The sequence below is a fragment of the Indicator indicator genome, chromosome 13 (genome assembly GCF_027791375.1).
Source record: "Indicator indicator isolate 239-I01 chromosome 13, UM_Iind_1.1, whole genome shotgun sequence".
NCBI lineage: Eukaryota > Metazoa > Chordata > Aves > Piciformes > Indicatoridae > Indicator > Indicator indicator.
The window spans coordinates 8,258,757-8,281,681 of NC_072022.1; the positions used below are offsets into that span (position 1 = coordinate 8,258,757).

The 22,925-nt window shown below is 46.4% G+C and overlaps 1 protein-coding gene across 1 annotated transcript in view; it reads left to right on the forward strand.

Annotated features, from left to right (window-relative positions):
* Nucleotides 1–1,809: 1,809 nt before the first annotated feature.
* The window catches only part of FGF12 (fibroblast growth factor 12), a 180,487-nt gene continuing 159,371 nt past the window's right edge, over nucleotides 1,810–22,925 (forward strand). The window contains exon 1 of the mRNA XM_054385886.1: nucleotides 1,810–1,897. Coding sequence (XP_054241861.1) covers nucleotides 1,810–1,897 — 88 coding nt within the window. The remainder of the gene's footprint in view (nucleotides 1,898–22,925) is intronic.

A 22,925-nucleotide genomic window follows, 5' to 3' on the forward strand; every position in this document is an offset into this window, starting at 1 on the left:
GAAACATTTAGTATTTTAAGTTTTTTGTTGTTGTCATTGTTTGGTGTTATGGGTTTTTTTCCCCCCATTTTGTTTTGGTTTGGTTGGTTGTTGGTTTTGGTTGGATTTGGGGTTTTTTTGTTTGGGTTTTTTTTTGTTGCTGTTGGGTTTGTTTTTCCTATTTTAGAGGAAAACAAACTGTAGGGTGTTTTACTGAGGGCAGGAATCACACCAGGTGCTCTCACAAATACTGGTTTTGACACACATCCTCAACACACTCTCACACAAGGACAGCATTTCTTTTTACGTGCCTTGGTATGCTGATCTCCATGTATTTTGTTGCTTTTATTATTCCATCCTAATGGCATTCCCAGTGAGCAAACCCATGTTGCATCCCATTTCATACTGACTGTGCCTCATTCTTTTTGTTTGGACTTGAGAGACGTCCTAGGAAGTGTTAACAACAAAGCCTGTACCCCAGTCTTGCACCCCTGCAGAGTGGTGGCCAAAAGCCTCTTAAATCCTAGAGTGTGCTCTGTAGAAAAACTTCCATCTGATGGGCTGGTCAGAGAAGCATGGCCACTTCTGCCAGGTGCCAGGGGAAACAACAGTGGAGAAGGCTTTGAAAGGTGGTGCGTGAATAGGTAGCTCTGCTTGAGCACGAGGAATCCAGGTAGAAATTCACCCTACTGCAAAGTTCAGATTTGTCCCAGGGGCAGCTGATTTTTAGTGGAGTGTTGGAGTCTACGCATGTGAAGGGGTTAATTCAAGAGGTGTTGTTTTTTTTTTTTTTGTATACTGTTTCCTCTGAGGAGCTTTCTGTGCTCCTGTGCTTTCCAGTCTCGGTTTGTGAGGTTTGCACTGCATAATTTCATGAATCGAAGACAGCTGTAAGAGCATCATCTTTCTCCGACCTCCTTTGCATATGAAAGACGGGCCCTGCCTTTCTCTGTGCAGCGCAAAAACTGGGACTGGACTTACTGTCTGCAACACTACAAGCTCGATAGTTTAAAAATGGGTGAAAAAGGACGAACCTTCAGTTTCACTCGAGTGACCTTCGCAAGATGCTGTCGCCTTGGGGTCTGTAAGTGCAAATAAAGAGCCTTGCCCGTTTAAAGCGTGTGCTTAGGGAAACAGCCCTGCTTCTAGGCATCCGCTCCTACTGGTGATTTAACACGAGAGGTGTGTCCTCTTCCCAGCCATGTTGCAGGTCCCGTGGTTTCTGGGGGGCAGGGAGCCCCAGGAAGGCCGTGTTCCGTGACCCCGGCACGCAGTGCCTTCTCTCGCCGGGAACACCCGCGGCGCACGGAGCCGCCCGTGCTGGGGAACGGAGCAGCCCTCGGAGCTGCCACCTTGTTCCTCCTTCCCTTCCCCGCCGCCGGGACTCCGGCAACTTCGGGGCGGCGGGACCGGGCTGTCAGCGGCGGCGGGAGCTGCGGGAGAAACGGCCAGAGCCTCCGCCCGCCTCCCCGCCAGCGGAGCGGCGCGTCCGAGCCTGCCGGCAGCCGGGGGGGTCCCGGCGGCAGCTCCCCGCCCCGGCAGGGGCCGTGCCGGCAGGGGGCAGGGCTGGGAGCCGGCCGCTTGTGTTTCTAGGGCTTGACGTCCTTTCAGCCAGCCCGCCGCGCTTCCCGGCACAGCCTGCCCTCCCCCAGCCCCCAAGTCCCGAGAAGTGGCGACGGGGTACTCCAGCCATCCCCGGGCGCGGCGGGGCCGCGGCGATGGGCCGGGAAGTTTGGCGGCGAGTGGGGCCGGCGCCCCGTCGCTGAGAGCCGGCCGCTTCGGGGCCGGTCCCTTTTCCGAAGAGCGGGACGGCGCCACAAAGTGAAATCCATGAGGATTCTCGGGCTTCTCCTGGAGAAAGGCTCGCATATGCTGCAGTGTCTCTGTGGAAGGCGCCTGAGATCCAGCAACAGCCCAGGTGGGGAGCGCGCGTCCTTGTCCCCGCCGCCCGGCCCGGGCTGGCCCCGTTTCTCGCCCTCCTCCTGCCGGCGCCGCGCGCAAGTGGCCGGGATGGGCCGGGCGCTGTCCGCGGTGCTGACTGTGCCGAGCAGCGCCCGGGCCCGGCTCTCCCTTGACCCGGGATCACCCAGGCCCGCCTCCCGTCCGCCCCATGTTCCCTCTCTCTCTCTCGTCATCCCCATTCCTCCCCCCGTACCCACCCGAGGCCTCCGCCCCACCTGTCTCCCCCCTGCTTAAGCAGGTTCCACAACCCTTCTGCACCTCCCACCCAAAGAGAATCCCCAAGCAGGTCTTTCTTCCGCATATGAGTTCCTACTTGACATGTGACCCTCACTAGTGTCCCCAAGCCACCGGCATTCCACACCTACACAGGTCGTTTTTCTCCATACGGGACTCCTATTATCTCCCATCCCATCTAGGACCCCCAGCTATTAGTTCCACTACCTATCTGATTAGGATAGGGCTAATCTTCCCCAGAGTGCCTTTGGCCCTGTGCAGCTCCAGGGCTGGGCCTGCTGTAAGAGCTCCCAATATACCTTGTGTTGGTAGTAGCAGTGTTACAACGTTTTTCTGGTGGAGGGTGTTGCATGTATCTTGGAGTGAGATGCCCCTTCAAGCAAAGAGAAATCCCCAGCTGTTCCTGATGGTGGGCCAGGAGACTCCCAGCACCTCTCTTGGTTCCCAGCCTATTGGGGAGGAAGCATTGTACCAGGATGGGGAGTGCAGCTGGGCTGCACAGAAGGGTGTGCTTGATCTTGAGCTCTACCTGAGCACTTTTCTGAAGAAGGAAATAAGTGCACAAGTGCCTTGGTTTGGTGTGGCACTGCCTCTGAGTTTTGGGGTGACCTTATTGAAGTTTTTGAAGTGATGTCTCTGCAGTTTGTGCTACATGTGTTTCACAAGTCTGACTTATGGAGGAAAACAAAAATGTGATTAAGTTCTGCAGAAGTTCCAGCACTAACTCAACTGTTTCGAGCTTAAGTGGCTTTCAGTTCCTACTTGTCTTTTTGAGCAGATCTGCTTATTGAACCCTGACCATTGCAATCTCTGGGCACCAGGTGCTTGCAAGGATATCTTTTAGAGTATTGCTTGCTAATGCTTATGCTGTTTCTTTATGCGAGGTCTTGGTCCTAGAGGAGAAAAATTTCCATGCTTCCTGTGTAAGTACTTGGTGGTGTTGGCTGAAGAGAAAGGCTATTCATGGGGTACCACTGTTGCTGAGGCAGCCTGGTTTCCCTTTTGGCCTTGCTAAGGAAAATTTGTTAATGGTTATAGCCACCTATTTACGCCTCAGTATCACCCTGCATGAGTCTTGTGTGTGCAAGTTGCTGCCTGGGATAGGCTGGTGGCAATAGAGGATGTGCTGGAAACTTGAGAAGGTAGGCTTGGCTCCCTCGAAAATATTTTCTGCTCTGCTTTGAGGAATGATACAATAAATAAATAGAACAAAATAGAGTGGCAGTGCTTGGAAGCATTACAGACATTGCTCTCTTTGCAGTAAGAAACTGTGCTGGAGTTTTCTTCCTAGTGCTATGTGTGAATGTTTGCTTTGTGTTATTTAGAAACCTCTTACCTCCTGGTAACTGTGGGGAGGTGCTCAGGCTGTGAGGCAAGATAGGCTGTAACTTCAGTGAACCAGAAACTGCTAATGGTGTCCTAACAGCTGCCCTGCTGAACTAGTTTGGCTTTACTGGTGGATCCTGTGCTGAAGAATGCTTGATATGTATGTGGTGACTGAATCTTTCCTTATCTCTCCCATTCTGATAGAGTGATATTGAATGTTGCATAGCCTTTGTATTTTATAATGTTTTGCTTTAAGGAGGCATTTTATGGGAATGATCTCCTATCATTACTTCCAGCTGACCTTGTTTTCTAGGTTCTAGTCCCATGCCATCACAAGACTGAGCACTCTAGGTGTGGCCTATTGCTTTGATTCAGGCTGCTAAAATACTTTCCCCCCTTCTTGGCTGAATTTGTTCATTTTCCGTTAAGGCTGGGGTTTATGGTCTTGCAAAATGTGCAATAAAAATGAAAGCTTCTACCTATAAAGGAGCCACTGTGGGCTGGGCCTACTGGAGGAGCGATCTCCTTGCTACTTCTCTGAAAGGTGTGTCTCCAGGAGATAGGTGGATACTCCTGCAATAGCCCTAAAGTTATAGTGCCATGTCCCCTGTGGGGCCTATGCTAGTCAGAGATGTAAATCTACAAAAGGATAATAAGTTACAGGAAAGGAAGGGAGAGGAAAACATGGACTACAACAGTGGTGGCAGAGAGTGCTGTGGGCTGCTTGCATACCCTTGATCCTCTGACATGAGTTCTGATAGTAAGTGATTTGTGCCAAACTGTTTCCACTTTGTGCATTTAAGTTGAATGACAGGCTGACCAAGCCCTTTGCCCTCCTCCTGTCTATGTTTTCTTTAAAACAAACCTGTCATAAGGATGTAAGCACGTGTTTAGAGTCAGATTCATCCTCCTGTGTTGTGCTGACTCAGAGCCTTAGACCACTCCTGATTCTGACAGAAACTAACCCATGATATTTCAAATTAAAACAGTGAAATATTGAGGAGAGTTGTAGAGTACTGTGCAGCTCTGTTGTGATGCTAGCAAAAATATTAGCAAGATTTTTGTTATGCTAAGAACTACCACCTTTTTACTCTCAGCTAACTGTAACCTGTTGTTTTCTTATGCTTCACTTCTGAGGTCTGCAGACACTTTAGTCTGTGCAGGAGCAGACTGCTTTGGTTGTTTGAACAGCAACTTGCCAAATGAGGCTTAAGAGGTCTCCAAGGCACCACAGAAGTGCAATACAGCACAAGAGTTTTATCCTTAGTCCCTTGTGTATTTCTTTGTGGGTGTTTTAACAGTGTCCTGTATCATCTTCCAGGTACTCCACTTGTTATCTTCATTTGAGAACTTGTAAACTGATTGTATTGCCTGTGCAGAGATATTTCCTTTCTCAGTGATGCAGTAACAATTAAATTTTTTAAGTACTCTTTATTAATTTATTTTCTCTGCCAACACCTTTTTCTGCTTTGCCTGGGAGGTGTAGTTTGCCATGCCAGAGGTTTTTTTTTTTGGCTTTTAGCTTCCTAGTGGACATTATGGAATATACAGCTACAGCACTGTTTAGTTTGAGGTAAACATCCATGTTGAATGGATGCTTGTGAATGGAATTGTAAAAAACCAAACATTTCAGGTGACTTGTACCTGGTTTGTAGCCACTTTGATGCAAAAGACCCTGTACCCACAGAGTACATTAACAACAGCATGGACATTCCTGCTAGTGACTGTTTCAATCCTCCTCTATAATGACCTTTACTTGGCTGTGTGAGTGGTTCTGTCTCATGCCTGTTCTGCCCTTGGCTCCTCTACAGGCTCTCCTGTGGGATGCATCATTGCTAATGCCACAGATATTTCTCACATTATTGCATCAACTAGCAACCACACTCAGCAGCAACACATTTTGAGCTTTGTATTCAGTAGAGATCTAGTTGTATCCAGAGACTGATCTGTTCCCAAACATTCAGGTAAGAGTACATCTCAGTTTAAAACCCTATTTTGCAAATCAGTGCCTTGAGTAGAAATTAAAGCTCATCTTGAAAATACACCCTGAACTTGGCTTCCCTGGGAGTCTCACACTGGTAAACTTTGGAGATGCCCCTGGAAATATGCTGATTGAGACTGGCTTTATAGCAAATTAAAACGATGTCTGCCACAGCAAGTCTTTGTATTTCACTAGTCATTACAACACTAAATTTGATATCTGGGGCAATAGAAACAAGCATTCTGTCTAGGCAGCCAGGGTCAGATTGTGGCTCTGCTCTATCTGTTCCTGCCAATACACATCTTTGCATCTGTCCTGAGGCTATCTGGGGCACTGTCACAACAAGTCTGTGGTGTCTGCATGTGCAAGACACCTCATCTGCAGATATAAATGGCATCACACCTAAGAGGTACACTTGCATGTTTAAGATGTAGTATTTGGCTTACAAGCAGAACAGACACTCCTTGTTTTGCATCCCTGTATGCTTTGCTTCCCCTAGTTCCAGAACATACTCCAACTGCCGTTTGTGCAAGTGGACAGCAGGTTACAGCAAACGCTCTACAGTCAGTTTCAAATGAATGGAAGCAACAGCTCTGTGTACGTAGATAATATGTGACAGTAAAGCTTGCAATTCCTTGCTGAGTCTAGGGAGCACAGAAAGCTTTTCTGGTCTGAGCAGTTCAGAATGTGGTATGTGCATTGCTGGTGAGAGCTGGAAAGGTGGCCAAGTGCCACTGAAATGGACGTGAGAGCAGGTCATGAGGCTGGGAAGCAGTGGTGTTACACTGGGATCATCATTCCTTTTTCATTCCTGCACCAGGTCCCTTGCCTGCCATTCTCTGCCACTGTTTGGAGTGTTTTGGTGTTCACATACACTTTTCTCAGGCTCCCTGTTCCTGTTGTGTGTCTTTGGTAAAGTAGTGTTGGCTGACCAGTACCCGTGCTGATTTGGGATAATGCCTGTTGTTGACACTTAGATGCTAGTGGAAAGAATACCTTTGTCTGATTTAGTTTAATTCTCTTGGGAAAAGAATTAAGCAAAACACTGGAAAATCTTTTTTATTGTAATAGGAGCACTCCTCTAGGGTATTATTCAAGAATAGCTATAGCTATAGCATTTTAAATCTACACTTGCCTTTATTCTGAAGTAACCCTCTCATGTAGACATATGCTAAGCATTTCTCTTGGAAGCCCATAGTGCTTCTGCATCTTTGTAAAGAAATCCTGTCCTGGCTGGGCTAGAAGTGATGGATTTGATAGAGGTTTTTGTTTGGCAAAATTGCTTGATTCCTATCATACAGAAGTTCAGAGATAGAGGTTATAATGAACCTAGAGTTATATGCCTGTAATTTATTTAGTTTTTTAAAGTGCTTCCAGCCAGTTCTGTGTAGTTATGTGAAGAAAATGTGTTTAATATTATACAGGATTTTACTGTTCAATTTTCATCACAATATTTCATAAATCTTCAAAAGCAAAGATGGGTCTGGGGGCTCCCTGGGTGTAAGGTGGTGTGGCAATGCAGAGTTGTCAGCCAGATGTCTTGCCTTACTGAGCTGGGCATCTGGAACTGCTGGATCTTCTCCCAGTCTTCTGAGTCTTCAAACTTGTTTGAGTCCTATCAGAGCATCACTGACATTGAATCATACTTGTGAAATGCTTTACTTTCAGTGAGGGAGCAAATCCAGGCAGAATAAGGTTTATCTGAATTTTCTGAAGTAGGTGCAATCAAAATGCTAAGCAGTACTCTGAGGCAGAGGTTAGCTGGTTTGTGGCACTTCTCATCTGGAGGTGTTAGATCTTTTGCCAAAGAATAAGGTTTACCTTGCTTCACTTCCCAAACTAAACCAAGGAAAGAGGAAGAGTTTATCTCAGTTTAAATACCATGTTGTTACAGCTTTAGCACAGTCCCTGACTGCAAAGACTGAAAGAAAAATAAATTACCATTGAATGCTAAAGGAAAAATAGTGCTAAGGTCTATATAATTCATTGGGTTGCTAATGGGACTATAGAGCAGAGGCATAAACCGTTCTTTCTTTTCTTTTTCTGTCACTTCTGCTTGCAACTTTCCTCTCTCTCCTGTGGTCTTGCCAAGGGTATCTCTGTTTTTACTACTGTATGAGCTAACAGGAAGGAGAAAGGGAGTTGAGGAGAAGGTGAAGGAGTCCCCTGGATCCATCCAGGGGGATCTGAGGAGTTTGTGTTGTTTATAAATTGTAAATATATATAATGTATATTTTGTACATATTCATTGCATTTCATGTTTCTAGATTGTAGTTTGCTTGTAAATAGAGCTTCATTTGCTTCCATCCCAAACTGAGCTGGTCTGGCAGTTTTATTTTGGGGGTAGCTTCTCCGAATTAGTTGGAGGGCAATTTCAACCCACCACACATATGCAATTGTGGCACATTATAAACTAAGTCTGAGTGGGAAATGTAAACTAAGGATGTAATGAAAGTTTTTTCCAGCTTTTCCATTGGTTTTCCTGAATAGCTGCATACACTAAACACTGTCTTCTATGGGTTTGGTGGTTTGGTTTTTGGTTGGTTGAGTTTGTTTGTTTGTTTTTTTTTTTAATTGGAGAGTAACAAAGGAATCCAATTTCATAAGCAGGTACTTAAAGCTGATGACTTTCAAAGCAAAAGCTTTCAGCTTCAGAGCTGTGTGCAGATCGTTAGGTCAGGTCCACTCAAAGACCAGGGAGTGTTTCCGGAGGTAGGTCTCAGCTCAGCGAACCGTCTAAGTGCATGTTTAACTCGATGCATCCACCCAGTCCCATTTTAGGCTGATTATGTGCATGGATACTTACCAGAATGATGAGTGGCTTTCAACCATTTTAAACATGTACCATCCCTAAGATTCTTCCTCTTTTCCCTAACAGATCATTGACAGCAGTCTTGTTTGCTGTTTCCAGCAGACCACTCCCAGCCATGAGTTCCCAGTTGAAAAACTCTCTTCATTAAGGAAACTCAAATACTACTGCTTTGTTTGTGAGAGTGATCTGCTTCTGGTTTACTGGACTTTGTCTCCAAACCAGCCCACTTCTCTTCTTACAGCTCTTTTTGTAGTGCTTTCCAGGAATTCACTTTTTTTTTTTTTTCTTTTTGTACCAAGCTGATGCTAGTTGTAAACGTTTTAAGCCAGGTGGTACAGATATCAAAAGTTCAGCAGGCTCTGAAAAGTAGATGAGATTGCTTATAGCATCATAGAATTATTTAGGCTGGTAAAGATCATTGGGTCCAACTGTTAACCTAACACTGCCCAGTCCACTACTAAACCATGTCACTAAGCACCACATCTACACATCTTTTAAGTACCTCCAGGGATGGTGACTCAACCATTTCCCTGGGCAATCTGTTCCAGTGCTTGACAACTCTTTCAGTGATGGAATTTTCCCCAATATCCAATTTAAACCTCCCCTGGTGCAAGTTGAGGCCATTTCTTCTCATGTTATCTCTTGTTACTTGGGAGAAGAGACTGACATCCACCTTGCTACAGCCTCCTTTCAGGGAGTTGTAGAGAGTGAAAAGGTCTCCCCTCAACTTTCTTTTCTCTGGACTATACACCACCAGTTCCCTCAGCCACTCCTCATAAGACTTGTGCTCTAGACCCTTCACTGGCTTTGCTGCCCTTCTCTGGCCCTGCTCCTGCATCTCAATGTCCTTATAGTGAGGGCCCCACAACTGAACCCAGTATTCAAGGTGCAGCCTCACCAGTGCAGAGAACAGAGGGATGACTGCTGCCCTAAATGTGACAGTGGTACACGGAACTTTCAACTGTGTGAATAGATCATAGAATCACCCAGGTTGGAAGGGGTCTCTAAAGGTCATCTACTCCAACCACCCTGCAATGAGCAGGGACATCCTCAACTAGACCAGGTCACCCAGAGCCCTGTTGAACCTCACCTTGAATATCTTCAGGGATGGGGCCTCAACCGCCTCTCTGAGCAACCTGTTCCAACCACCCTCATCATAAAGAATGTTTTCCCAACATCCAGTCTAAATCTCCTCTAATTTCAAACCATTGCCCCTCATCCTATCACTGCAGGCCTTTGTAAGCAGTCCCTCTCCAGCCTTCTGGCAGACCCCTGTCAGATGCTGGAAGGTGGTGATTAGGTCTTCCAGGAGCCTTCACTTCTGTTTGCTTAAAAGGCCTTTAAATGGATTCTTCACCTTGGAGGAAAGGAGGTGTTTAATAATAAAAATAGCATTTCTTCCCCTAGTCTGAAATGGCATGGAAGGAGGTAATCATGTTTTGTACGGCAAAGCACTTTTCTAGCTGGCCTGTCTGTGCCTTTGGAGTATTGTGGCTGCGATTGGCTGCTGAGCCTATTTGCATGTGCTAAACGGCAGTGCTGGGAGCCGTGCAAACAGCCCAGCAAAGCCACTCTCAGCTGGGTGCAGGGAGGCTGCTGCTAATTTTGTGATGAGCCACCCACAGGCCCAGCGTGAGTCATTATCATTGTTTTGTTTTCCAGAAGTTGGCAACCAATGCTTCCAGGATCCAGAGCGTGGATTATCCCTGGAATTTTCTTTATTCCCTCGTAGCTTTGTTTCTTCCAGATAAGAGGAAAGAATAGGAAGAAATTTGTTCTAAAAAAAAACCCCCATGAAATAATTGTTTCATTGTTAGTGTCCTCTTCCTGCTCTAATGTGCATTCACAGCCAGTTGTTCACTTGAAAACTCTCCCTCCTGTGTCTCAGCCCTAATCAGCCTGCTTTGTCCAACTGAGGGGATGGGTGGGCAGCAGGAAGTGCAGGGAGATGAAGCAACTTGTCTGAAGTCATTGCCTGGCTGAAGTAGAGCTGAGATGGCTTGTTGCTCCTCTCTGCTCTTGCATGTGTCCTGCTAGTTTCTCAGTGAGCCTTTTGATAAAGCCACAGCCATGAATGAGACCAGCTGCTGCAGGTCAGGAGTCTTTCATCTGAGAAGTGCACTGGTCTTAACCCTATGGTGCTAGTAGGCCTGATACCCAGTTGGTTGAGGTTGCTGGGCCTCCTGGAGATAGGACAAGGGGTTGAAGGAACAAGAAAATCCCCTTCCCTGGGCCATGATTGTGAACAAAGTTAGTCAGTTTGGTCTCAATTTTTGCCCCTTCTTCCAGGGTGTCTTCTAGCAGATTTCTTTTGTGTGCTACCTGACAGTGCAAGTGTACCTGAGGGACCATGGGCAGCATGCAGAGGAGTCCTTCAGGAGAACAGTCCAGGAGTAGGAAAATGCATGCATGTGGGCATGCAGAAGCATAGAGAAGTGTTTTAAATGTACAACTTGGACACATGGTGGGTGGAAAAGACATGGGCAGTGTGGGAGTGGAAAAAGGAGCTAGGAGCGCCAAGGAAGAGGAATGGAGAGGGAGGAACTTTTAATGAAACTGTCTTAAGAAATGCGGTGAGACATGTTGTGCTTGCCCTGTGGATCAAAGTATCCAACATGGTGCTCCCTGCTTTGCCTTAGTCTAGTGACTTTTCAGGATGAGAAAGTCTGCTCCGAGGACCCAAAGTATACTAGGAGTGAGGGTCAGGCCATAGCAGTTGGCTTATGGGGCTTGAGGCAGAGCTGGGCATACTTACACAGAGCATCCAAACTGGAAAAGCACAAGGACTGAAGGTGTCTATGACAATCCCTCAGTGACAATGCTCAGTGTTGTGTCTACAAATGACCACTGGGAATGTATTGCCAAGTCCTCTATGCTGCAAATTCCTGCTCAGGTTCTGTGATGTTCTCAATTTGCCCTTTTGTCACAATGTGAAATGAAAACCAAACTAAATAACAACATTATGGGCTGCTGGTGGGAATGGGCAGCTGCTGAGCTGCCACTGCTTTTGAGCTCCTGTGACTTACTGTTGCTGTCGCTTATCCTCTTCCATGGCTGTTTTTTGCTGGTGGAGACAGCAGCTTTCCATTTTATGTGTGGGTAGCCCTGGCACAAGAGGCTCTGGTCTCTTGCAGGAGCATGCAGGCCAGGAGCTTTTATAAACAAAATCAAATAGCATTCAGAGCAGCTTCAAGTGCAGCTGACCCTGCGTGGAATCGCAGCAGTGAAGTTCAAGCACAGCCCCTGACAGTCTGGGGACACCTTGCTATGTCCTGGTGCATGGTGCCTGATTTATTGTCAGCTCTGTGTGCCCAGGCCCTTGGCTTACCTGCTTCTTGAATTTAGAATTAGCTCAGGGGTGTTGTAGATGGTGTAGTGGCAAGGCTGTAAGGGGCTCTTGGCTTTGAAAGGCTGATTTCCCCAGGTATTTATGTTATGTGTATAAGCCTGGTAAATATTCAGTTGGTTGATCAGAGAAATTTGTATGTGAATATTCAGGTATGGCTTAACATCCTGCAGCTGTTCCTCTCCAATAACTGGGATTGGGATTTACCTTTTGTGGGTAAGACAAAGAAACTTCGTTTGCTTTTTCTTCTGTTTCTGCATTTCCTGGACTTTCTGTGATGAATCCTTTGCTGTTCTAATCCTTACCTTGAAGAGGCATTTCTGGGGATATAATATTCATCTCCCAGCCCCTTGCAGGCTGCTCAGCAAGTGAAATGCACCTTCCCTGACCCTGTCTGACCTGGTAAATGGCTGACACACATCTTACAGCATCTTGTTGAAGACCTGTTACTGCTGTGCAGCTCATTCACAGCACCTTGGCCAAGAAGGTGATGCGACTTTGGTTTTTAGGATTGGTTTGGGCCTTTTTTTTTTTTTTTTTAGGTTAGAAAAGGTGAATTAGAACAATCAATGGTATGTGAAGCATGAATAAGCAGCACAGTTAAGTGGGAGGATGTATTTTTCTGAGGAAACACTTTAGTGAATGAGTTTTCACTTGTTTTCTGTTCCTGACAAGTGGTGGGTCCTGCTGAGAGTGCTCCCATGAGACTTTGTACATCCTCAGCCCATGCCCTTTGGGTTGATATTTCTATGTCTAACACACTGGCTGGCAAGGCAAGCTCTTCCCTTGGCAAGGGATGTTCCAACCTCCCAGAGAAGGCCAGGAAACACAGTGTCTGCTAAAAATAAAAACACTCAAAACAGGGACTTTTAGTAGTGGGGAAAAAAGAAAAAGAAAGAAAACCCAAACAGCCAGAAAAAAAGATCCAGACAGGCACACTGCTTTGTGGATTAGCCAAGGGGACGTTGCTGAGGACTACACCAGCACAAGGTGGCCCCTGCACGATAGGGAGAGCTCATTGCCTGTGTACACTTCCACTGAGGGAAAAAGGATTTTAATAAGAAAAAGGCCTGGCAGGAAGCAGAGAGAAAAATGCAAAGCCCTGAGGTGTGTTGGAAAGGCAGGTGTGGGTCTGAGTCCCATGCAGAGCAGGGAGCAAGGGCTAGGTGCATCCCCCTTGCTCAGCCTAAAGGTGTCATTTCTTTCTCTTCTGCCCTGTTCACTCAGGTGAGCTCAGTGCAAGTGTCAAACTTGCCTTTTCCCACTGCTTTTTTTGTCCCAGGCTGTAGAAGGGGAAGATAGCACAGTGCTGGGGAGGAGAGAAAGTCTATATGATTTATGAGAACTTGTATTTGTCTGGTAAAGCACTGCTGGGATAAAATGTTGGAGGGGAAAAATGTGCTTGCTACTCAGTGAGCACACTGCCCCACTGACTGCTAGGAGACAGTCTTCTGTTTTAGCACTTTTGTAATCTCTCCTTAAGCCTTGAGACCCAGAGCTTCACTTTATTCACAGCACTGTTGCATTATAGAGCCAGAACTTCACTGGGTTTGACTAGAGACAGGGGAGCATTAGTTGGCAAAAAAGAAGCCTCTCATCAAAAGGAAGACATATGGAGGCAGCATATTAACACAAAAATATGAGGGCAATTAAACTGAGCCAGAATAACATGTCCATCTAGCCCAGTAGTTTTCCTCCTTCCACATTAAACAGAAAAAAAGAAGTAAGCAAACAGCAATATGATGTGTCCCCCAAATGCTCTCCCAGCTGCTAGCTATTTTCAGCTCAGAAAACGTTCTGAGTCAGACATGGTTGAATGTACTTCGAAATTTTCAGTGGATTTCTCTTCCATGTTCTTGACTAGACTCCCCCTGAGTTCATGTGCATTTTCAGCATCCTATGGAAAGGATTTGTCCAGACCAGTTGCATGAAGAACCCCCTTCTTTTCTTTGTTTTGAACTTGGTTCCTAGCTTGGACTGAGGCTTTCCTGAGACCTAGTACTGAATGAATGAGTGAATAACAGGTTGCCCAGGGGGGTAGTTGAAGCCCCATCCCTGGAGATATTCAAGGTGTGGCTCAGCAGGGCTCTGGGCAACCTGATCTGGTTGAGGATGCCCCTGCTGACTGCAGGGGGGTTGGACTAGATGACCTCTGGAGGTCCCTTCCAATCCAGACCATTCTATGATTCATTCTAACAGATCCCATCCTCTTCTCATGCTACTTGTGATTTCATGGACCTCAAGCATACCCCTGTTAAGCTGTCACTCTCTTGCACTCAGAATCTCAGAATGTTAGGGGCTGGAAAGGACCTCGAAAGCTCATCCAGTCCAACCCCCCTGCCAGAGCAGGAGTACCTATACCAGATCACACAGGAACACATCCAGGCAGGTTTTGAATATCTCCAGAGAGGGAGACTCCACAACCCCCCTGGGCAGCCTGTTCCATTGTTCTGTCACCCTCACTGTGAAAAAAATTTTCCTCCTGTTTCCATGGAGGAAAATTTTTTCCTATGCCTCAACTTCCACCATTGCCCCTGGTGCTGTCATTGGGCATCACCCAGCAGAGCCTGGCTCCTGGCACTCACCCTTTGAGAGTCTGGGAAAAGCTAATTGAAACCTCCTCTTAGGCTTCTTTTTATTTTTTCCCTAAATGGTTTTCTGATTCTTGTGCATGGAAGAGAAATCCTCCTGGGTTTACTGGCAGCTCAGGTTTGCTGTCCAGACTCCTCCCTGCAACTTTTCCCATCTCTGTGGCTATCAGCTGCACACCCAGCCCTCCAACAGAGGCTGAACTAGAGCTGAAAGGCAAAGTGGTTGCACTGTGAAATGGCCCATCTCCAAATTACAATTCCATCAAAAAGTTCAAGTAGACATCTCATGCCAACCAGTTTGCCATGGAAGAGAACTAAACCCCAGATAAATGCAAGTCCCCATGATTGCCTAATCACAGAATTAACCAGGTTGGAAAAGACCTTCAAGATCATCTAGTCCAACCTATCACCCAGCACCATCTAATCAACTGAACCATGGCACTAAGTGCCTCATCCAGTCTTATTTTCAACACTTCCAGGGATGGTGACCCCACCACCTGCCTGGGCAGCACATTCCAATGGGCAATCACTCTGTGAAGATTTTCTTCCTAATATCCAGCCCAAACTTCCCCCTGCACAGCTTGAGACTGTGTCCTCTTGTTCTGTTGCTGGTTACCTAGGAGAAGAGACCAACCCCCTCGTGGCTACAACCTCCCTTCAGGTAGTTGTAGACAGCAATGAGGTCTGCCCTGAGCCTCCTCTTCTCCAGGCTAAACACCCCCAGCTCCCTCAGCTGCTCCTCACAGGGCTGTGATCCAGACCCCTTCCCAGCTTTGTTGCCCTTCTCTGGACACATTCAAGCATCTCAACATCCTTCTTAAACTGTGTTCAGTGTGTCCTCCAGAATGAGAATTCTCTTTCTGAGAAGCAGGAAGACCTGAGCTAGACTGGCCTTCATGGCATGCCATATGCAGTGGCACTCCCCATTCTCACTTGGCAGTGCCTGCTGACAAAAGCAGCTTTTCCATTAGCTTCTTGAAGCCATAGCCTGGCATCTCACTCCTTTGTTCCTTCTCTTGCCTCAAGCACCAAGAAAAACAATGCAAGGACTTTGTTTGCTTTGCTTTTATTCACGATGGACTGGATGTACCCTACTGCCATTTCCAGGGGCTCAATGACAGTGGGGTCAGTGGGGAGAGATGGTGGTTGTCAGGTGGGGTGCAGAAAAGAGAGCAGGCTGCTGAATAGGTTGTTATGACCAAATGATGAGTTTCTGTAGCTGTCAGTCCCTACACAGTCCCCTGGTACTTCAAGTGCATGGACACAGCCTCAGCCAGCCATCCAGCTGCAGCAAGAGATGAGGATGGCTGTGCCAGAAGCTCTCTGTGTAACAAAGTCTGGGGGATCATCTTTTGGGTGCTTTTAACTCCTGACAAGCTGCACTGGTAGTTGGCTGCCCATGGACCAGAGCAAGAGCCAGGGAGCCAGTTCTGTTTCCAGTAGGAATAGGGAGGTCATTGTCCACTTGTACTCAGCTCTGGTGAGGCCGCGCTTCAAGTCTTGTGTTCAGTTTTGGGCACTTCAATACAAGAGAGATGTGGAGGTGTTGGAGCCAGTGGAGAAGAGGGCAAGGAAGCTGTGAAGGGCCTGGAGAATGAATCTGATGAAGAGCAACTGAAGGAGCTGGGGCTGGTTAGTTTGAGGAAGAGGAGGCTGAAGGGAGACCTCATTGCTCTCTACAATTACCTGAAAGGACATTGTGCAGAGGTTGGTAATTAGTGATAGAACAAGAGGGAATGGCCTCCAGCTATGACTGGGTAGGTTTAGACTGGACATCAGGAAAAACATTTTCCCATCAAGAGTGGTCAGACCTTGGAACAGGCTGCCCAGGGAGGTGGTTGAGTCACCTGGATGTGTTTAAAGGTGGTTTGGATGTGGTGCTTGGGGATAGGGTCTAGGGGTGAACCTTGTAGAGTAGGGGTTTTGGTTGGACTTGGTGATCCTGAGGATCTTTTCCAACCTGAATGTTTCTCTGTGTTCTGTGTGATTCTGCACTGATGCAGATGGTGGGGCGAGGGCTGAGATGCTGCCCCCTCTGTGCAGATCTCTGCCACTGGCCTTGCAGCCAGAGAAGAGGAACTGGAAAAATCTGAGGTACATCTCAGCTCCTTCATAATAGGCATCTGCCGTATGGTAAGCTGAGCTACAGCTTATACTCCATTGATGTATTAACAAGATCTCTACCAAGCGTGGGGGAACCAGAGAGAGCTGCTCATTGTGACAGGCAGGTTATGGACATTCAGCACATAACTCCATTCTGGGTGCCACCACACCTCCTTCTGTCCAGTTGCCCTGTCTGTACAATTGAGATGATAGTGCCTCCTTTGCAAGGTAGCTATGGGACTAACCCAGGACCTGTGTAGGCAGACCTCTGGAGAACTGGAAGTTTCAAAGTATTTTGATGTTACCCTATCTGGACCCTGGAACTGGGGGAATAGGTTGGAATTTTAGGTGTTTAGCAGAAGATGTGCCACAAGAATTTTAGAGTACAGCTGAGATTCCTTATTTGTTCTTTAAGAGGCATTTTGAGATTCCCAGCCATTCAGTGAGCTCCCATTAAAAGCCCATGCATTATGAATTTCCCACTTAAAAGTATTTAAGGTTCATTAGGAGTGGAACTTGCCAGGGGGGAGCATGCTGGCTGCCTGTTAAGAGAACCAGATGAAAGTAATTGCTTTCTAGGGGGTTAAGCGTGACCTGTAAGCCCCAAGGGGCCTGCAAGTAGCCAGCTAGCAGCTGGGGTGGCACAATGCTGGATAGGGAGATAAAATGCCCTGTCCTTCCACCTCTCCAAAGGGAGCCTTGCTTGCTGAAGGTTTCTAACACTGAATCAGCAACAGCACTGATTTAAAAGTGCTCAGTGTGTTCAGAGTTACAGCTTCTGAACACTAAATGTCCATGGAGATGTCTCAGGAGGTAGATTTCAGAGCAGTTTCCTCTGTTGTTTGGGGCTTGCTCATCCTCTCTACATCACCTGCAGCATGGCACACAGACAAAGTGGGCTGTGACCTCCATCAGCTAGTTAATTTGAAGTGATTTGCTAAAGCCTGGTGCTTGTTCAGAGAAGGAAAACAGACAGTATTTTCACTGCTCAGGCTAAGTGACTTATAACAGCTAAGTGATTTTAATGACAAAAGGGTAAATTACACTTTGAAACAATTGCTTCAATTTCCATAAAGTATATTAGTAGCAGTCAGGATGTCAGATGGTAGATAGTCATGTTGATACTTCGATAACAGAACCTTTAAAGTTACTTGAAACACTTTCTTGTGCATTTACATTTTTATCTCTGTATTTTTAAGACGAGCGGAGCTCATTAAAGTCTTTTTATTGCTCGTGTCAATGTTCAGAAGGAATTGGTTACAGAAGCATGGGAAAGATAGAGAAGAGATTGTTTTCCTTTGGTGTTCAGGAAATTCTTGGTCCTTTTGCTGTTTTTGATGACTAAACTGTTCTGCATTTGCATTTTAAAAGTGTCGATTGGAAACTCTTGGGAGAGCAACACAAATGGGGCTTGATTTTGAAAAATGCATTCCTGATTGTTTGCCTAATTTGTGTATGCAATTAGCATGATTGCCACTGCAAATGGCCATCTGAGAACAGACTCTTGGAGATGTCTCTTTTTCTGATCTGTTCTCTCTCTCTCTCTCTTTGCTTCTTAAGTTGTCAGCTTTTGTGATGGCTAAATATTAGCCATGCAAGTTTAATTTGGTAATATGTTGATTGATCTTCTTCTGTCTCTTACCTCTCCACTTTCAGGTGTTTGTTAAAAGGCTGTGGATGATTATTCCCTTCTGTTTCCTTCTCAAGTCCTCTTGACACAACTGCCTGGTGGAGAGGTTCTTTCATCTAAGTGGTGGATCTTGCAATTTAGAGAGTCAGATCCCACTGAGGTCTCTACAGATCCTTAAATAGCCTTAGTAACATTGAAGTAGTTTCCAGGCATGCAGAAAGGATTATGACTCTCATCTGTCAAGTCTTTCGTTCTCTCCTGAGGAGACCTATGCATGCAGGGGGCATTTACTGGTGACAAGGTGGAATTGTTTTGCTTTGTTTCAAGTATGTGATGAATAAAAAAATGTAAGATAGATGAGTCTCTAGAGTATTCTCTTCAGGGAGGTTGAGAAACCTGGTTCAGGTTAGGGATTTGCAGGGCACGTTCGATCTTAGAGCTGACTTAGAGTTCTTATAGGTGCATGGTACATGGGGATTGAACTAGATGACCTTTGGAGGTCCCTTCCACCCCAGGCCATTCTGTGATTCCTGAGTCTGCAGTTCCTCAGTGGTTTTGCTGCTGTTTAAGAGAGGTGGACAAGCCTGTACAGCCATCATCTGTGGGTACATACTTTTATTTCTTCCCTGTGCTGATGCTAGTGCTGGGGGGTAATGCTACAGCAGGAAATTAACTTTTTTTAAAAAAATTATTAATACTATTATTATTATATTATTATTGTTATATAACTATTATTATTATTATTATTATTATTATTATTATTATTATTATTATTATTATTATTATTATTATTATATAACCCTAAAGTTAACTTTCAATCAAATCAGCCTTACTTGAGTCATCATGTGGCCACACAAATACTGCTGGAGTCAGAAGGGAAGCAGCAGAAAAGGCACAGTGGTAGGCAGGGAGAGGAATGAGTGAAATTTGCCCTTCCAGCAGCTCCCCACACTTGTCTGGGTTTGAATCAACGGGGTGCTGCCCCCCTCCTGGTGACACCTGCATCCCATTCATTGCTCCCCAAATTTTCTCCATCCCAAGATACAACTAAGTGAAATCAAAAGAGCGGTGCCCCTCCCGTTGTAGGACGTGACTCAGCCCTCCAGTTGCAGAGGTGGGGAGAGGCAGTGTCAGTGCTGCAGCAGGCAAATATCCCCTAGCTCATTAATCAGGGGATGGAGAGCACACTGGCTGATTGCTTATTGGCTGTGGCCTTTCATTAAGGGTAAACTCAATTTCCTCAGTATCGACAGCTGCCTGCCGGAGGGGTCGTGCTCTGTGGCAGGCGCGGAGCTGCCGGCAGCAAACACCCAGAGACCGCCGCGCGGCAGCAGCCAGAGCAGCAGTGCAGTTCTTTCTCTTCTCCTTGTTGAGAATAAATGATTTCTAGGGATGAGACGTTCAATATTGCCAATCCTGGCCTGCCTGCTAGCTAGGAGATGCTAGGATAGTAATGTACTTGAAATGAGGAAGGTGGTTCTCCTCTGTCCTTGCTCGTTCCTGGCCTGGGTTGGGACTGATTCAATTATAGAATTATAGAATCATACAATGGGTTGGGTTGGAAGGCACCTCCAAAGGTCATCCAGTCCAACCCCCTCTGCAGTCAGCAGGGACATCCTCAACTAGATCAGGTTGCCCAGAGCTCTGTCAAGCCTCACCTTGAATCTCTCCAGCCATGGGGCCACAACCACCTCCCTGGGCAACCTGTTCCAGTGTTCCACCACCCTCATGGTGCAGAACTTGTTCCTAACATCCCATCTAAATTTGCTCTTCTCTAATTTGAAGCCACTGCCCCTCATCCTATAACTCCAGGCCTTTGTAAACAGTCTGTCTCCATCCTGCCTGTAGTCCCCCTTCAGGTACTGGAAGGTCGTATCATTGACAAAAAGTCCCTGAGGCCAGACAAAACCTTTTGTTTTCTTCCTGTCCAGTCCTTCTGATCCTTCCCAAAGCACAAACATGTATTGTGCTGCGAGGGAGGAACTTGGGGAAGAAACAAGCAGAGTATGTTTTGCCAGGGAGCATCACTTTCTGCTGGCCCCAGCACTGCTTTTCCCTCTGTCCTTTCCAACCAAAGGCCCTCTCCATCAGCACAGCTCACTCGAGCATCTCCCATTCTCGTTCTGAGAGCTGCTCCAGTCCCTTGCAAACCTATAATTATAGACATGAAAAAATAAACTTGTTCTTATTCAGCACCTGATAAAATGGTGACTCAGGCCTTTTGATTTTGCATTGGAAATGCAAGTTCTCATGCATTCTGAGTGCTCACCAGCCTGCTGTCTGAATCTTAAATGGAGCTGTGTCTGCCCACTGGAAAGGCAAAATGGTTATAAATGCAGAAAGCCATAAGTAACTTCTTTTAGCCACATGATGGAGCAATCTAAGGTCACCTACCTGTCTCTGCACTTGCCCTTGCAATGTAGTTATCTCAGCAAGACCCTGACCTGCAATGAGCAGTGAAGATTTTATCTTCATATATTAATCTCTCACTCTCCTAAGGGAAATATCCTACCCTTGATATCAGACAGCCTGCAGTGGGTTTTACCAGGCAGACCCATGCTGAGGGAATCTCTATTCTGCCAGCAGTGAAGGACAGCAAAGCAACTCAGTGTGTGCAGGGAAACACAGCAGAAGCTGATACTCAAAGCCCCTTGCCGTACCTGCTGGACAGCACTCATGCAGTACCATTGCCTTGGTTGGAGGCAATACAGCATGAGGTGTGGTGGGGTCTGAGGAGAGTCTGCGCTCCTGGGTGATCATCTGGGCAGTGGCAATCCTTACACTGCAAAGTCTTGCTTCAAAGAAAGATGCCACATAAAGCAGAAGAGCAGGAAGTAGAAGTCTTGGAGAAGGCAATTCCTGGCTTGTCCCTGCAGACAGCTTCATCCAGACTTCTGGAGGATTTGCTTAAGCCAAATGTGTACAACCTGTGGGGCTTCATGTAGGACTGCCCACATGCAGCTGTGTGACCTTTTGATGCACTGGCAGTCAAGTTGAACACACAGGAGCAAATGAGAGACTTGAACCTGAAAACCAGCAGCTCTGGCCTGGAGCTGCAGGTTCAGCCTGGCATTTGACACAAATAGTGAAGCAAAGACCCCTGATCAGGTTTAGGATGGTCCCTGTAACAGGGTGATGATACCCTGTTCCTAAAATAAAGTTGGACTTTGATGATCCTTAAGGTCTTTTTCAACCTTGTTGATTCTGTGATTGTTTCTGTCCTCTTTCAGATCACTGCTATACAGTCTTGAAGCAATGTACTTGCTGAAAGGCATAAATCTAACCAGCTTCAGCTGAGTTATTTTAAGCTCAGGGCAAGCAGTGCTATGAATCCCATCCCATTTGAGTGTCAGTCAGCAAGATGGACTCTCTGGAGCATGAGACCCCTCTTCCTCCTGCCCACATGCCCTGTGCCATGCAAAGAAAGTTCCCGGGCTGTGACAAGGCTGAAAGGGTAACATGGGCAGCAACCAAAGCACCTCTGCCCTGTCTCTGCCAGACTTTGTGAGGGAGGGCCTGAAAGTCCTCCCAGTGAGCTGGGCAGGTACAGCATGTGGTTTCATTCTGGTTTAGAATTAAGTAATTAATTAAAAGGCATTTTCTTGTATGCCCCTAGAGCAGCCATAGTTGTAGGATAAATATTTATACAGAAGAGCTGCTGAGTTAAGAAAAGATGCAACATGTACAAATCCATGGTTTTGCCCTTGCTTCTACCTGAAGGTCCATGAGGACTTGCCTCTAAAATCCTTATGGGCCCCTTCCAATTAAAAATATTCTATGAATTTGCTGGAATCAATTATTTTATATACTCCTTCTGGTCATGAGACATCTTTTGTGTTCTCTTATAATTCAGGAAACAAATGCATCCAGGAGGCAAAACCCAAGTCCTTACCTGCTTCTCTTCAAACCTGTGCCCAAATCTAGCACCTTCTGGCAGCTTTTCACAGGAATACACTGAACCAAACCCAAATAGGTGGCTAGGCTCTCTTTTTTTCCAAGCATTTACACTTGCATCAAATGTTGATGTAGCTGAGTAAACAGGACTCCTCACGGGAAGGACTGTAACATCTCTGAACATAAGCCAAAATCCTTTAATCATAAAGAGATAATCCACTAAGTAATTTGAGCCCAGCGGTCTGCAGGGCATGGGGGATGCTTTCTGGCTTTGCTCCCAAAGATTGTAACAGTTCTTTAGAAAATTGCTGCCCTAGTGGAAGAAACAGAGGGGGAAGAGCTGGTACAAGATGACATTTGGATTTGGGGGGGTTGTTTTTTTTCCCATGAGAAGGTAACTTGCTAAATAAGAGGGAAAAAAAAAGTTTCTGACTTTGTTGGGATTTTTTTTTTTTAGCCTATGGGGGAAAAGTTGACAACTCTTGTGGAAAGAAGAATCTTTCCACAGGGTATTTGCTACATCTAATTCTCTGATAAAATGTGGGTGCATTTTTACTGATGAAAAGCTCTTCCCCAAAATGTTCAAGGATGAGCAAGCAGTGATGCCTCACAAACCACACTCTGTCATGGCACAGCAGGTGAGCCTGGGTATGTGTGCATGTGTGTTCCTACTGTCTGCAGCGCCTGGGCTCAGCTCTCACTGCTTTCCACCAGGGGAATTAGGAGAAATAACTCTCCAGCCTGGGTGTGAGGGGGTGCATGTTTTGGAAGGGCAGGAGCCCAGGGTATCCAGTGCAGGTGAATGCCATGCAGGTGATCCATCACTCTGCACATGTGATACGGAGCTGCTCTGTTGCTTTGGCTCTGCTGATCAGACACAGAGTTTCCTCCTTATCTGTGCAGAGTTGGATGGGGCTCAGAGTGCATGCTCCAGCAGGTGCAAAGCCTCTGGCCTCTCTACAGCAGTCTCAGGTGGTTACATGGGCCTGCCCTACACCTGCTCAAAGGAGGTTTCTGTCTTTTGCACAGCCTAGAAGGAAATTTGCAAGCAGCCTTGCAGGAAAATT